Source organism: Hibiscus syriacus, unplaced genomic scaffold, assembly GCF_006381635.1.
Source record: "Hibiscus syriacus cultivar Baekdansim isolate YM2019G1 unplaced genomic scaffold, ASM638163v2 tig00116978_pilon, whole genome shotgun sequence".
Taxonomy (NCBI): domain Eukaryota; kingdom Viridiplantae; phylum Streptophyta; class Magnoliopsida; order Malvales; family Malvaceae; genus Hibiscus; species Hibiscus syriacus.
The window spans coordinates 58492-75347 of NW_024063501.1; the positions used below are offsets into that span (position 1 = coordinate 58492).

General features: G+C 32.8%; 1 protein-coding gene and 1 pseudogene across 1 annotated transcript; both read right to left on the reverse strand.

The window, feature by feature from the left end:
- Positions 1 to 3145: 3145 nt before the first annotated feature.
- On the reverse strand, positions 3146 to 4718 carry LOC120192750 (annotated as a pseudogene).
- Positions 4719 to 9394: 4676 nt separating this feature from the next.
- On the reverse strand, positions 9395 to 9849 carry LOC120192749 (histone H2B.9-like). Its single transcript, XM_039195476.1, has one exon. The coding sequence runs from the start codon at positions 9832 to 9834 to the stop codon at positions 9445 to 9447; it is 390 nt and encodes a 129-aa protein (XP_039051407.1). The 5' UTR covers positions 9835 to 9849; the 3' UTR covers positions 9395 to 9444.
- Between the last annotated feature and the right edge of the window lie 7007 nt (positions 9850 to 16856).

Consider the following 16856-nt stretch of genomic DNA (forward strand, 5'->3'; position numbering starts at 1 on the left):
AGGAAGACCAAATGAAAACAACGTGGCTGCCTCTCTGCATATTTCTCTCAGGGAAGAGAAGGATGATTTCTTGTGTTTTATTGGTTTATGATAATTACCACTAAAATGAATTTATACATCAATAAAAGTATCAAAATTTATTCCATCTCTAAAATGATGGCTTTAGCTATATAAATCATTTCATTAAGTTCTTAAAAGTAGACGGATTATTTTAATGAGATGAGATAATGTAAAGTGGTTAGTAAGGAAAACCATACTTTAGGAAAATTTATAGGATTTGTCGCATACCACAACGTATCACTAAACGATATACCGAAACGTATTATAAATAAATTTGTCTTTATTATGTAAATATTAAAATATAAGGATTTATTTAAAATTAATTATTAATATTTTAAAAATTATAATTTAATTATTTTTATTAAATAATAATTAATTTAAACGATTTAATTTATTAAAATTAAATTTAAATTATTTAAATTAGAATGACTCGAAGATCTTAACTCGTCGAAAAATTCGCCGAAAATATTATATTATAAATTCAACGTTGTCATTGCAATCATTCAACAATTATCCGGTAATCGCCCAGTCGATCGCCAGAAGAATCTCTGCAGAAACGTAGGTGGCATCCCTCTTTCTCTGTTTCCATTGCTTTGCAGGAAGGTGTGTGAGTTTTAAATTTGAATGGTAAAATTACAATTCAACCTCCCCTATTTGCGTTAAATGGTCAAATGATTTAAAAAAATAGTTTAAACCATTGAACTCATGCCCTCACACTTTAGCCATTTTTACATTGTAGTTCTCATTTTTTGTTCAGTTATTTATTTTTGAATTGTTGGCCTTATTGCATGAATTTCCTTTATTACTTTGAATTATAGTTAAAAATTGACAAATCATCTTTTAGTCCTCCTAATCTTAGCTCATTTTTTGCATTTAGGTCACTGTTTTGTGTTTTTAATTTTCTTTAATTTAGATGTTCAATTTTTGTTTCTTTTTTACTTTGGTCCTGATTTTGAGTATTTCTGTTTTAATTTAATTGATCCCCAATTTTTTGTTTGTGTTACATCTTGGTCCCTGGATTAATTGTATCATTAATGAACCCTAATACCAATTTAGCTTATTAATTTGCAATTTAATTAAATTTGTATTTTTAAAGCTATTTCTGTTTACTGGCATTGTTGTCCCTCGTCTTTAAAGCTAACAAGTTTACTTTAGAATTTTCAAGAGAAGATGAAATTATAAAAAACCAATGTCAACTTACGTGTCAAGATTAATATTAAATCAAATACAATAATAAAAATGAATAGCAAGTTAAAATTAAGCATCAAAATTAAAATTAATGATCAATTTAAAATTTACGTATAAAAATATATTATCATGATACAAATAATCACAATTAATATCAAGTAGAATTAAGTATAAAATTGCTAAGATTAATGACAAAAAATAATATTAAATGATATTAAATTAATGCTAATACAAATTAATGAATAAATAAAGTATTAATAATATTTAATTAAAACCAAAGAGTAAATTTGAAATTAACTATCAAAATAAAATAAATAAAAATCATAGAAGATTTAAAACCTAGAAGTCTAAATATAAATAGGAGAAAGTGAGGGATTTGTACAAAATTTGATCATTTAAATTAAAACAAAGTAGGGGGTTAGTATAATTTAGCCATGTCTGTGAAAGCAAAAACATATAATTGTCTAAAATCTAAATGAGAGAAATTATGGGGGGTTTTCATGAATTTGACTATTTAAAAAATAGGGGGTTGAATTGTAATTTTACCATTCAAAATTAAAATTCACACACACCCTCCTACAAATCAATGGAAACAGAGAAGGAGGGTTGCCGCCTACGTATTTGCATAGCCTCTTCTGTGATCGACGGGACGATTGCCGGATAATCGTTGGATTTATAATATAATATTTTTTGACGATCTTTTCAATGAATTTCATACGAGTTAAGATCTTCGACGGTCATTGTTATTTATAATCATTCTTAACTTAAATAATTTATAAATCTTAATTTTAAATAAATTAAATCGTTTAAATTAATTATTATTTTCAATAATTAATTATAATTAAATTATATTATATTAAAAAGTAGAATTAAATTTTTAATATTTACATAATAATAAAGATAAAGTTACTTATAATATGTTTCGGTACATCACTTTAGTGGTACGACAAGCGCTTTTTATTAGTTATGTAAATAGTTTTTAAATTTGATAAGTAATATTAAAGAATCATCATATACAGATATACTTTAATCGATATTAAGAAAACGAATATATATATATATATATATATATATATATAATATTAGATTTAGAGATTATTATTAACAGGGACGGAGTCACATAGAGCTTTGGAGGCCACTGTCCCTCCCCCTCCAAATTTTTATCATTAAATAATATTGGGATAATTTCTTATTTAGACTTTTAAATTTTGATTTATTTTGATTTTGCTCCCAATTATACTTTATCCCCTTGAACTAAAATCCTGACTCCATCCTTGATCATTAACGCATCATAGTAGAACTGTTTTAATATTCGTATATAAATTCACTTTGGTTAAAAGATAAGCATTAATTTAATAAATTATAGATTTTTTTAGGGCTATTGTATTTTAGTATTACTTTCTTATATTTTAATAAATGAAGTAATTTAATTTTGTTTTTGCTAGCTTGAAACGTATGACATAAGGGATTTTGACTTGTAAAAAAGAGAAATTTTGTAAAACGTTAAAACTCTGGCTTCTTTTGATGGTGGCAAAGTGATTTTTCAGGGAAAGAAGGATGAGATCATGTGATTAAGTTTATTCAATTTTACTGAGAGAGAAAAAGGAATTTTACTCGTAAGTATTAAACTCACATAACCAAGGGAAAAGATGAAAACTTTTAACCAACTGCTCTAGTGATAACTAATATCCATAATATTTTAAATATATTTGCCTGATATTTAATAGTGGACCAAAAATGTCAAATACAAATGTACATATTAAATGTATTTTGAATACGTAATGTGTTTGTATTTGGTTGATTATGCATCTTTTGACTCTTCAAATCAAAACCCTTTCGATGGCGCAAGTACTTACAGGCCAAGATGATGCCTGCTGGCATTAATGGTATACCTGTTAGTTACATAAATATTGATTGATTACTCTGAAACTACAAATTCATGGTGCAAATACGTGAAAACACTTTATGGAAATATGTTTAGAAAAAAGCTGTCTCTCATCATCCACCACCCAAAGAAACAAATGACAGATTCTAAACACAAAATATTGACCAGTTCATAACAAAGAGAGAATGCATAGCCACTTGAGTCATGAGTTTGAACTCGGTTACGGATCCACACTACTGCAAGCAGGTAACAAATACATACATTAGTAGGCATAAAATTATATTTGCAACGACAAACTGTTCCGAAATCCACATGAAAATATTAACATATAGCTATCACAATGTTCAGAACAGCTAGAATCCACTTTAAAACAACAACTTAATATCACCAACTTAACAAGGACACAACAACATAGAACTACGACAATCATGAAAATTAGTATAGTTGCATTGTGCCACAGTTACCATAAGGGTCTCTTAACGAATAAACACAACAACAACAAAAAATAGATCTGGGACAATTTGCATTTTCAATATTAAAGTTCGGTCCATTTGGGTTAACAGATTCAATTAAAATAGAACAGTAAACTCATGAACCCAGTAAACAATTATGAAATATCATAAACTGTGAAGATTACCTCATAAATTGCTGGGGTACATGAAGACTCTGACTCTATCTCCCTGCAAAGGAACCGAATATACATGTAAAATCAAAAGCAGAAATGTTGAAAACTTGTTAAATAACAACAATATTGAAAGTGTACCATAGATTTGGGGGGAAGGTTCGATTTGAACTTAGCACGAACAACCCCACTGTTACCATGAGGTCTAGCAACCTTTCCCCAAATGCAGCGATAGTGAGCCATTCTTCTTCACTTTAGCCTTGTAAATATAAGCCATGCGCTTACCAGCATACCAAGATACTTCCTCCTTGGTGTTAACTCCCTCAATTTGTATCAAAGAAGTGTTAGGATACTGATTTGACTTCGACCTAACACCCACAACCGAACAAATCATAAGGACCAACACACACGAACAAAAAACAAACAAACAAAAGGTACTCCAATATCATTTCAAGTTCTTCCACCCAGTTCAACATTAAAAAAATCATACAAGGTAATTTAACAAAGTGAATCAGCTAATTTAACTAATAAATTAATCAATATTGAATCTCATTCAATAACCCTAATCCCCCCAAAAGGAAAAAAGCTTAAATCATGAAAATGAAAACGGACAAGAGCACGTAAAATGGGATAAAGCTCTTGTTACCTCTTGTAACCCAAGATGGTTCCTCGTACATAGAGCCTGCATTAAAAAAAAACCAATGAAAATGAAAACGGATAAGAGCAGGTAAAATCTAAGAACTATATTCCGTATATTAAACCGGGAATTGAAAAACAATTTTTAAAAGATCGAAAGGTACCTGACTCTCTCTCCTTGGCGTCCCTTCACCATTTCCTCCGGTTCTGAAGCTGTGGCTAAGTCCTCTACTTCTGACAAAGGCAATTGCAAGAGAGACTGTAACCCTAATTAGGTTTTGGGAAATTTATATAAAGTGGCTAAAGATTGTAGATGGTAATTGGATGTAAGAGCTTTTAGGATATCTTTTTTGGGTCTTCTTTCTAACTATAAATGGCAAAACTTCTAGACCAGAAATTCCAGGGAGCTAGCCCAGTTTTCGTTGGGCTTGAATAAAAGGCTTATTTTCAATGTCTTGTTTTAGTCACTAATTTTTTAAACTACATTCTGGTCACTTTAATTTTTGGTTGTCTTGTTTTGGTCACCAAATCACATATATTAATTTAATCATGAACTTTGATATTAATTCAACCTATAAATTTAGATAAATTATAATTTTTGGCTTTTGAATTCGGTCAAATCTCTCATCGCCAATCCATGTCGGCCACCATTAATCACCATCATTGAGGATTATTGAACCTTAAATTTTCTAATTCAATCATTTGCATCCCCATGAACGAGAAATCAATATCCATTTCACTGAAAATACCAATGTTTTTAAAACAGGACCAGACATTGAACCGGTGAAGGTACTGGTTCAACTGGTTTCAACCGCGGTTGAACCGGATTTGATATAAAATATATTTTTTTTAATTTTAATAATATTCAAAGCAATATTAATATATGTAACACTTTTTTTAAGTTTAAATGTATAAAAATATCACAAGTCATAACATATAAATTAAAACCATAAATCAAGTGAAACAAAATGATTCAAATCAACTACAACATAATATTTAAGGTAAAACATATTAATAATAAATATAATTATATAACTATAATAAAAAAATAAAATTGGGACTTAAAAAATCATAACAAATGATGTCATTTGCTTTATTTTTTTAAAAAAATAACCCCACATGACTAAGACATAGAAGAGCATCCCAAAGTTTAAAGAGTAAAATATGAGAACAAAATAATCACATGGCTAAGAAACATAGAAGAGCATCCCAACTTACTTATATAAATAATAGAGGTAATTTGACATTCAAAATTATGGGTCTTTTGGTGAGCACAGAGCGAACTATTCTTTCGCTTCAATTGAGCTCAAATTTTAGGCTTCAATTGAACTTCTAATTTTTTTTTGAGTTCGAGCCTTTTCGAGTTCAAGATTTAATATTATATTTCGAATTCGAGTTGAACTTGATAATTTTTAGCTCGTGAGTTTTTGAGTCGAGTTGAGCTTACTTTTAAAGTTTTCGAGTTCGAGTCAAGTTCAGCAATACTCGAAATTGACTTGGCTCATTGAACAAACGATGTCGTTTGGTTTAATTTCTTTAAAAAAAGAAAAAAAGTGAACCGGCAGTTCAAATCGGTTTTGCTGGTTTTTAGTCGGTTCATCCCGGTTTTACCGGTTTTCAGTCGGTTCATTGTCAGACCGGTTTTGTGAGGTAACCGGATCGGACAGGCCACCGGTTCAACCGGTTCCGGTCGGTCCGGTCCGTCCGGTCCGATTTTGATAACCATGGAAAATACTCTCTACACCACAAATTTATCCTAAAAACCATTCGATTCTTTTTAAAAAAAAACTATATAATAAAAATTACCATTGATATACCTTAAAAAATAGAGAAAATATACTCAGTGACCAAAAATCCTAGATAATATACGATTTTGACCAACTTTTTTTTGATTTGCGAAAATGACCAACAAAATCGCAATGCGATCTCTAATTCACATTGCGATCTCCACTATCGCAAATTCGCGTTGCATTGAAAATCGCGTTGCTAGTTCCATTTCGCGTTGCGATAGTTGAAAATCGCGTTGCGCTTTTCCATTTCGCGTTGCGATAGTTGAAAATAGCGTTGCGATTTTCCATTTCGCGTTGCGATAGTCTACAGTTGTCGTTGCGATTTTCCAAATTCGTTGCGATAGTCTACAGTTGTCATTGCGATTTTCCAAATTCGTTGCGAAAATTCGTTGTTATAGTTAAAAAAAAGATTTTGTTTCTTAAGAATTTTCTCTAAAAAGATAGTATCGCGCGGACGTGTCGAAGACACGTATTACCACGACCACGACCCGAGACGAGACGGACGGCGGCGGCGCGCGAAAGTCCCCCTTGTTCTCTATCACTCAACAAGGAAGTGGGAAAGCCAAGCCTTAAATATTCCCAATAGTGTTTCCAATACTATGTGGGATTGAGCATTACCAACATTTGTTTCCAATACAATGTGATTATTCAAGAAACAATTAACAATCATGCACCTTAAAAAAACTGAATCAGCAACCAATTGCATTAGTATTATACGATTAAATATGTCATAATTAAAAGTCAATCTACAATCAATCGCGATTATTGCAATTTTAAGCAAAACATTCAAAAATAATATCACTATTTAAGGCTCAATCCCACATATATTGGGAATAAGTGTTGGTAATGCTCAAATCCACATAGTATTGGAAACACTATTGGAATGGTATTTAAGGCTTGGCTTTCCCACTTTCATGTTGAGTGATAGAGAACAAGGGGGACTCTCGCGCGCCGCCGCCGCCGTCCATCTCGTCTCGTGTCGTGGTCGTGGTCGTGGTAATACGTGTCTTCGACACGTCCGCGCGGATACTATCTTTTTAGAGAAACAAAATATTTTTTTTAAACTATCACAACGAATTTTCGCAACGAATTTGGAAAATCGCAACGACAACTGTAGACTATCTCAACGAATTTGGAAAATCGCAACGACATCTGTAGACTATTGCAAAGCGAAATCGCAACGCGATTTTCAACTATCGCAACGCGAAATGGAAAACCGCAACGCGATTTTCAACTATCGCAACGCGATTTTCAACTATCGAAAATCGCAACGCGGTTTTCAACTATCGCAACGCGATTTTTCAACTATCGCAACGCGAAATGCAACGCGAATTTGCGATAGTGGAGATCGCAATGCGAATTAGAGATCGCATTGCGATTTTGTTGGTCATTTTCGCAAATCCAAAAAAAGTTGGTCAAAATCGTATATTATCTAGGATTTTTGGTCACTGAGTTTATTTTCTCTAAAAAATAAGGATGCTAAATCATTATCTTTAAAAATGAATAGATATCTAATGATATGAAAAATATATATTTTAAAATGAAATTTATAAATAGAATTGAAAATTAATAAAACTGAATTATACTAAATATTTATCTCTTAATTAAAATCAATAGATTTCTCAACTCACAAGTCCCATTATTTGAGATAGCGTTTTAAAAGAAAATCTGAACCATTTAAAACTTTTCTATAAAATGTTCGTTTTGCCAAACGATTTAATTGTTTTTATTTTTTGGAATCTTAAAAGTCTTTACAAATCAATTTCTCGTTAAAAATCCCCGAGATACGAAAATTCTTATAAACTATATTTTAAATAAATCAAATAAAAAATCACAATGATAAAAGAAAAATGAATTTCCTACTAATATCATCTACCAAACTCTTTTATACCACATGGTATATAAATACATAAATATATACATTAATAGAATTCTCAAAAAAATTGGACTCAAATGAAACTTTTAACATCAAGAGGGGTCTAGTATCTTTCTTATGAAAGTTTGGAGGCCTTGATGACAATTTTCCAAAAACTTTGGTGGGGACATAAACATCTAAATCTAATTACATGTTTTCCAAAAAAAAAAAAGCACAAATTTGCTTAAGCATGGAGTAACGATACATCAATTGTCAAATTCCACATTCATCCTTGTCATGTACAAAGGTTGAAGTCTTTAGGGTTTAGAGTTTAGAGTCTTGCACTCAAATCAACTATCATAACTAAAAATGGATGAATATTTACTTAGGGTATGTTTGTTTCCATATAATTGGTTTTTTGAAAAATATTTTCTTTATTTTTCAATGTTTGATTGGTTAAAAACAAAGGGTTAATGTAATTCATTTTTTTGGTCAATTGATTTTTTTTACATTTTATAGAAAATAACTAACTGTTTGATTTTTCGTAATTCATTTTACAAATTTTCACTTTAAAACATAACACTAAAAATATTATTTTATATATTTAATATTAATGTATTATTTTAGTATCATTTTAATAAAAATATTAATTATTAAATTATATTTATTGATAATTGTAATGATATAATATAATATTTTTATTGTTATAATTATATAATTATAATATATAATATTACAATTTTTAATAATATATAATAAATTATTAATAAAATTAATATTATTTATTAATTTAATAAAAATAATATTGTTGAATATTTAAAATATACTCCTCAAAATATAGTATAATATTCTTATTTTACTATTAATGATTTTAATATTCTAATACTATTATTATTTTGATAAGTAATTAATATAATTAATAATATATTATTCTTATTTTAATAAATAATTAATATAATTTATAATAGTTTTATTTTAATCAAATATACTAATTTTAATATTTTCATTTATAAAATTATATATATATATATATATATATATAATATTTTTATAATAATATTGACATAAATAATATTAAATAAATTATTCTAATAGTGTAAAAATATTATTACTACTTTGTTAGTAAATAATATTATTTATTGTATTTATTGTTTATAATAAAAAAATTAAAAAATTACAACTAGTAGAAAATGAATTAAATAACATCGTCTAAAATTTGTAAAATGATTTCAACAAAATTTTATGAAGAAATAATTTATTTTACGGAATTCATTTTTTAAATATGTTTTATGTGCAACAAATAATCCTTTTTTAAATTTAAAACAAAAATGTACCATTTCAGTCTTTTTTTATATACCATCGTTTAAATATATAATAATTGAATTCAAATTCTTGAAAAATAATAAATCTAAGAACTGGTAAATTTAGTAACCGCCTTGGTTCCTTCAGAGACGGCGTGTTTGGCCAATTCACCAGGCAAAACCAATCTCACTGCCGTCTGGATCTCCCTTGACGTAATCGTCGGCTTCTTATTATACCTAGCTAATTTAGAAGCCTCTTGAGCCAGTTTCTCAAATATATCATTGATGAAACTGTTCATAATTCCCATGGCTTTGCTTGAGATCCCGATATCGGGATGAACCTGTTTCAAGACTTTGAAAATGTAAATCTTATAAGTTTCCGTACTCTTCTTTATTTTCTTCTTCTTCTTGTCTACGCCTTCCTTCGAGATCTTCTTCTCCACTGACGCTGGGGCTTTCTCCGCCATTGTTTTTTTCTCGACGGCCTTTGGTGCCATTGAAAAGAGAAGATGGGAATTTATGGAGCCTTGTGAACCATACAATAGAAACAGAATATGGGAAGTTTAGTGGAGAAAAGTAAGGCGAAATGTGATTGTTTATTTATAGGGGTACATGATAGAGTGAGATTGGTTAATTGTATTTCACACAGACCGATGACGTGGTCTTATTTAATTTAGTTAGTTAGATTTGAGCCCAAGCACGCGACGAGATATGAACTATTAAAAATGATATTTATGTGTTCCATTCTAATTCTAAATATTTATTATTTTTAATTAAAATAGCAGTTTTCTTTAAAAATAATAAATAAGAACCCCGATTCGAGTGATAATATAACAAATGTATACCTCGTTATATCCAGGCAAATTACAGTAACATAATTCACGGGAGCTATCAATGTATATCTTTGGTTTCAGTGTTTAACGTTTATTTCATTTTAATTTAATGTTTAACGTTTTATTTCATAATTCATTTTGAGTCAGACCATGACGGATCGTTAATTTTAGCCGCTAAATGTCATTTGAAATTTTTTTAATATTAAAAAATAAATTTTATAATTAAAATAATAATAAATTAATTAATTTCAATTTAAAAAATCAAACTGAGACAGGTTCCTTTTCTCCCCTTTCACTCTCTTCCCCCTCTTCTCCTTTAACCCTAAATCATTTTCTCTTCCTCTTCACTCTCTTCCCCTTCACTCTCTTTCCCTTCACTCTCTTCCCCGTCGCTTTGCATGATCTGAAAATTTTCAAACTCAGACAAGGTTCCTATACTCTCAGGAATCGTATCATTTAACATATTGGTAGCTAATTGAAGATGAACAAGTTTTGAAAGCTTAGAAATATTGGAAGACAATGACCCCTCAAAGGCATTACCGGTGAGATTGAGAGACACAAGCATATTGTTGTTGAAAAAAATGATTTTTCCCTCTCGTCCACTTTCTCTTCCCGTTTCTTACCATCTCTTCCCCTTTCTCATCAACATTAGCAATGGTGAAGAGATTATCGAAGATGACTTCAAGACCCATTTTTCCCTCAACAAGCCAGAGATAATTTGCTGGGGTTTTGTCCGTTTTTCGTTTAGAAAGATTTTTATGAGTTATTCTTGAAAGTTCTTCACTTTGCTATATTTTTTTCGTTTTTGTTTGAAATGATTTTTATGGGTTTTTTTTCTTGAAATGATTAATCGAAATCGCCGCCGTTGATGGCTTTAAACAGGGCACAAAACTCGTCGAAATCGATCAACCTATCACTGTTTGAATCGAGGTTCGTCACGATTTCTTCCACCTCTTTCTCCGTCAAAAAAAAAGTTGATGGCCTTCAATGAATCCCTTAGCTCTTGCTTCGTTATGAATCTGTCGTCGTTTTTGTTGAAGGTGGCGAATACTCTCTTCAACTCTAGTTTCTTGAATTTACAGAAGATGATGAAGAATAGTTGTTGGATTGAAGCCAAGCATAAAATCTTTTAGGAGAAAAAAATAAAGTAAACGTTAAGGAAACGGACGATGAAAAGAAGAACAAGTAAGGTAGGTTGTCACCATAGCCAATGTTGATGAATCAAACAGAACAAAAACAAGAGAGGGGGGAGAAGAAGATGAAAACAAGAGGGAGGGAAGAGGGAGATGAACATGTGTTTATTTTTTTTAATTAATCTATTTTAATTAATTTTTTATTTTCATAAATTATTTTTTAATATTAAAAAAACTAGGTGGCATTTAACGGCAAATTAATGGGTGTTTTTCCCGAAAAATTATCTTTTTAATTTAATATTATCGATTATGCACCAGTCAGACTATATTTCTCGATCTAACACCCTTTGCAGTAAGGTGCACCCCCTGTAGCGCGTTATACGCTGTTTTAGCACCACGTGGGGTAAGGGGCCGCGCCATACGCCACGTAAGATATAGCGCGGGGCAGGGGCCGCGCTATTCAATTATCTCAATTATTAAACATGCATAATGCAAGGCGCGGTGCAAGGACCGCGCCTTGCATTGTTTTCCCAAACTTCTCGGCTTTAAGGCATCCTCTCTCGGCTATAAATAATCGTCTCCCTTAAACTCTCTCACCAACAATCCTTTCAATCTTAAATAACATCCGACAATCATCTTATATTTAATTCAGAAGTTTGCTCGATCTTTCGTTATAAGGTAATTTTGTTATAATATTTATTTTATAGTTATAGATGATTATTTGAAAATATATTATACTAATTGTTTTCAATTAATTTCTGTGTTTGTAGAATTAGAAAGTGGGAGCATACGTCGAAATATTTTTGAGGTGCAGGTAATAATATAAAATTATATTATTTAAATTATTTACGTTTATGTGTAAAAAATTTATTCTGTTATATTTTGGTCATATATTATTATTTAATCAGGTTTATTTCAGTTGTTTTTTTGCAGATATATTATTGTTGCACTTTTAAACTCTAAAAACGACGCGACTTTCAGTTATTGTTTATTATGATGGAGAAATTCGAGAAGATGAAACCAGCGTTGTTTTTGTATCAAATGAGTGTGTTAAAATATCATTCAAGAGAAACATAACTCTTGAGGAGCTGATAACGAAGATTTCGAGGAAGGTTCATGTTGGAAGTAGTAGAAGAATGTCGTCGTTGCAATACAGATTTTCAACATCATTATTGCCATTAATTTATACAGCGTTCGAACTATCGAACAATGATGATGTTGAAATGATGGTTGATTCTCAAAGTAATTATTCAGATGACGATATTGAGATGCATGCAAAGTTTGTTCAAGTGCGTGTTGTTCGGGGTCAGCCATTAAGTTCACACTATGGGCTGGCTGAACAAGTTGATCAAGTTGACAGCCTGACTACAGTAATGTGTAATGATTTTAATGCCATAATGGGAAATCCGCATCATAGTGACGACACATCAACTTCAATGGGGAGACATTCATCCGCAACTCCTTACGATATGTACCGAGGTGGGTCCACGAACAATCCGTATGGCAATATCGTGTCCAGTTCAAGGGGAATGCATTCATCTGCAAATTTCTTTTACCTTAATATGGAGATGCCATCGACGCAATAATCTGTGCAGTTTCCATTTGATACGTTGGCTTCAAGCTCCAGGGGGAGGCATTCGACTACGAGCTTTTTCGATCTCAATCCAGATATGCCTTCTAGTTCAAGGGGAAGGTGTTCCAGTAGTAGGTTCTTCGACCTAAATGTGGAGAGCATGCAGGAATCATCATCTCCACCAGAAGAATCGCTTCGTAATCCTAGTGCGGATGGTGCTGAGACTGGACTATTCATTCACCCAGAATCACCGCAATTCAACTCTGATGGTGATGATGATGTAGATGAAGTTCCAGCAAATGTGGCACAAACTGACCCTCCAGCACACATGTATGAAGCTGATTATGATGTAATGTACGGACCATAATTTACAGATATGCCTCATCTCGGTGACTATGGATATTACTCATCAATAAATAATGGTGAGTTATATATAGGCATGGAGTTTTCAAGCAAGGAAGAAGCGATGATGGCTATCAAAAATTACAATATCCGTAATTCTGTTCAGTCCAGATTCGACCGCTCCACGACCGAAAAATATGTATGTTACTGTGCCCGACGCGAAAATGGATGCAATTGGATAGTTCGCGTATCGAAGAGGAAGGGGAAAAACAACATATGGGAACTAACAGTTTACAACGGTCCTCACACATGTTATGCTGGAGGAGTCAACCAAGATTATCCCAACTTGGACTCTGAAGTGATATGCCAAGCCATCATGCCCATGGTAAAAGCAAGCTCTCATATAGCTGTTGCAGTGTTGATTTCAGCTATACAATCGTAGTATCGGTACAATGTCTCATATAAAAAAGCTTGTTTGGCAAAACAAAATGCCATTGTCAAACTTCATGGCGAATGGGATGCATCTTACAATGAACTTTCAGGTTGGTTTAGGCTGGTGCGGACGTTGAATCTGGGGACAATTGTGGAGTTCGAAACCTCCTATGCATACCATAATGATCGAGTTCTACGCGATCGATGTCAATTCTACCGGGTTTTTTGGACTTACCCACAATACGTTAATGCTGTCAAATACTGCAAGCCTGTGGTCCAGATCGATGGAACTTTCTTGTATTGGAAATACAAGCAAGTTTTATTATTAACAGTTGTCCAAGATGACAATCACAACATTCTTCCAGTTGCTTTTGCTCTTGTCGAAGGAGAATATACAGATTCTTGGGCTTTTTTTCTCTAAAACTTACGTGCACATGTTATCACGAGGGAGAAAATATGTGTCATTTCAGATCGCGGAGCTGGGATCAAAGCAGCAATGTAGTCTTTGGATCCAATGTGGCAACCACTCTTTGTCGAACATAGGTATTATCTCTGACACATTGTTGCGAACTACCATGGAAGGTACAAGAAGAATGATGAGCGTCAATTAATTGTGCGCATGGGTAAGTGAAAGCAAGTTAGTAAGTTATACATTTTTTTATCATTTTAATTTTGCAAAGAAATCAAGTTATTAAGTTATACATTTTTTGATCAGGCTACGAACTACTTCCTCGAACGTTTGAATCAATGCTTAAAGATTTACGGGCAAATAACGAGGAAGAATACGATTACATCAGCCTTATGGATAAAGAAATGTGGACGAACACATATGATGGTGGATATCGATATGGACACATGACGACTAACTTGGCTGAGCCAATTAATTCAACCTTAAAGGGTGCACGTCACTTACCTATAGCTTTGGTAAAAACTACATATTTTCGTTTGGGGGCACTTTTTGCGAAGCTCGGGGGACAAGCTGAAACCTGGATGCAAGGCGGTCATGTCTATCACCCTAGATTAGTTGCAGATATACAGAAAAAAATTGTTGCATCAAATGGAATGTCTATAACAAGCTTCTCTAGAAGTCATGAAATGTTTCATTTCACAGAGTGGCCGCAACCTCTTCAAGGGATTGAAGCTGTGTCGTTAAGAGTAAATCTAAGGGACAGAACGTGCGACTGCGGGTTTTTTCAAGCTCTGAAGTATCCATGCTCTCATGTGATAGCAGCTTGCTCGCATACACGTCAAGACTATAACCGTTTTGTGGATCCCGTATACCTACTATCTGAAGTTTTTAAGGTATACGAATTTGAGTTTCCCCCCTTAGGTAATGACAAAGACCCTGATGAGGTTCAAGATTAGCTTTCGATTGTACCAAATATGAGTTTATTGAGGGAACATGGTCATCCAAAATCCAATCAAATTCATTGCGATATGGATATTCGAGAAAGATCTAGACAAGACAAAAGATGTGGGCATTGTAGAAACCCAGGACACACTAGAAAAACATGTCCACTTCTGTTGTCATCAAGTAACAATTGATGAGGAAATGATGTAGTTGTTTATCAAATAATAATTATTGTACTTTACTTTGCATTTACTTCAAGTTAATGTTATTCGATAACCGCTGATGAAGATTAAAAAAATGATACAATTATACGAGATTAGACGTTGGCGTTATATTAACGAATAATTGATAATAACGATACAATAAGTATTAAATGATAAATGATAACCAAATTACGATAACTTATATTAAATGATAAATTAACAAAGTAAGTTTTAAATGATAAATAAAAAAATTACAATAAAAAAGTCCAATAAACAACTACAATAAAAAAGTACTAAATACAAGTATAAAAAAACAAAATCTATCGATGCATGCGACGCGAATGTGTTCCGCAGGGCGGTGACTGTCGGTCTCGAGGAGGATTTATTCGTATCACTGATTGTGACTCCTCGCTGTCATCACCATCGTCGTCGTCCTGAGCAGCTACATTTTGTTGATGAGGAGCTGATGACGATGAAGCACCTCCATAGACCTCCAGGTGCATGACTGACTATCCGACCGGCCTGCGAAAACTGGGAAAACTCATAAAACCCAGACATCGCTGAGTGTGAAAACTATACAGGATGTGTCTGTGCTGAGGCCATGGGTGATGAGGCTGAACCAGCCAAAATGTGAGCATATGAACCCCAAGTCGGATCTGTAAACATAGACCCATAATAGCCTCCAGGAGGGGTCATATAACTCTGTGATGGTGGCGGCGACGGAGTCATAAAACCAGGTGAAGGCGGTGGCGGCAGCATCATATATGGTTGCGGTATGTAAGCCGGTAGATACGGTGGCTGCTGTGAAGGTCTTGCTGGTGCAACTAAGGATGAACCGGAAATACTTGCCCTCCGTCCACGAGTAGGGAAACGATGGTGCTGTGTCGGTGAACGTCTCTATCGACGTCGCGGAAAGGTATGCCCTCGTGCATCCTCGGGAAGCAGAAACAGTTTCCCGTTACTGTTGAACCATTCGTAATAACCATCAGCAACCATCAAAAGGTCAAGTAAAATGGGCTCTCTACAAGGAAGGCGCCGATGTCGATCCTCCCACAACATGACCCACGTATGATGCCTCACCAGCCAATCTGTATCTGTCTTACCGCGTCTATCTGTGCTATGCAACTCGTCCATATTGCGAGGTGCTTCCAGAATTGGTTGAAAATAACCAAATTGTCGGAGCACACGATCAGTAGAGTGTCACTCGACGGTCACATAACATATCAAAGGGACTATCGCCATCCAAACATCTGATGGGCCCCTCAACTCAGGTGGGATCACTGCCCTCACATCATCAGTAGAATATGACACCCATTCAAACTAAAACAAATATATATAATTTTTATCAAAATAATAATCTAATTATATAACTATAATCTAAAATCGATTTTTAAACATTAAAATTCATACATGTGTGCCAGCCTTCTGATCGATTAACACCCTAATTTTTTCTAAATCATCGGGTAGCTCCCGATGATTTTTCCTATCAGTATACCACCTATTCAAGAAAAATAATTTCTTATTCACTGTATAAAATTATTAATATACAAAATCAGTTTTATAATTACCTCAATAGTAGCGGAAATACGAATGGGTTCTTGACAACGGGACATAAAAAGGGTAATCGATACCATGCCCAAGACTGCAGCAAC

Excerpts from the sequence above, each read along its gene's own strand:
- LOC120192749 (XM_039195476.1), bottom strand. The coding sequence starts at position 9,834 with ATGGCACCAAAGGCCGTCGAGAAAAAAACAATGGCGGAGAAAGCCCCA.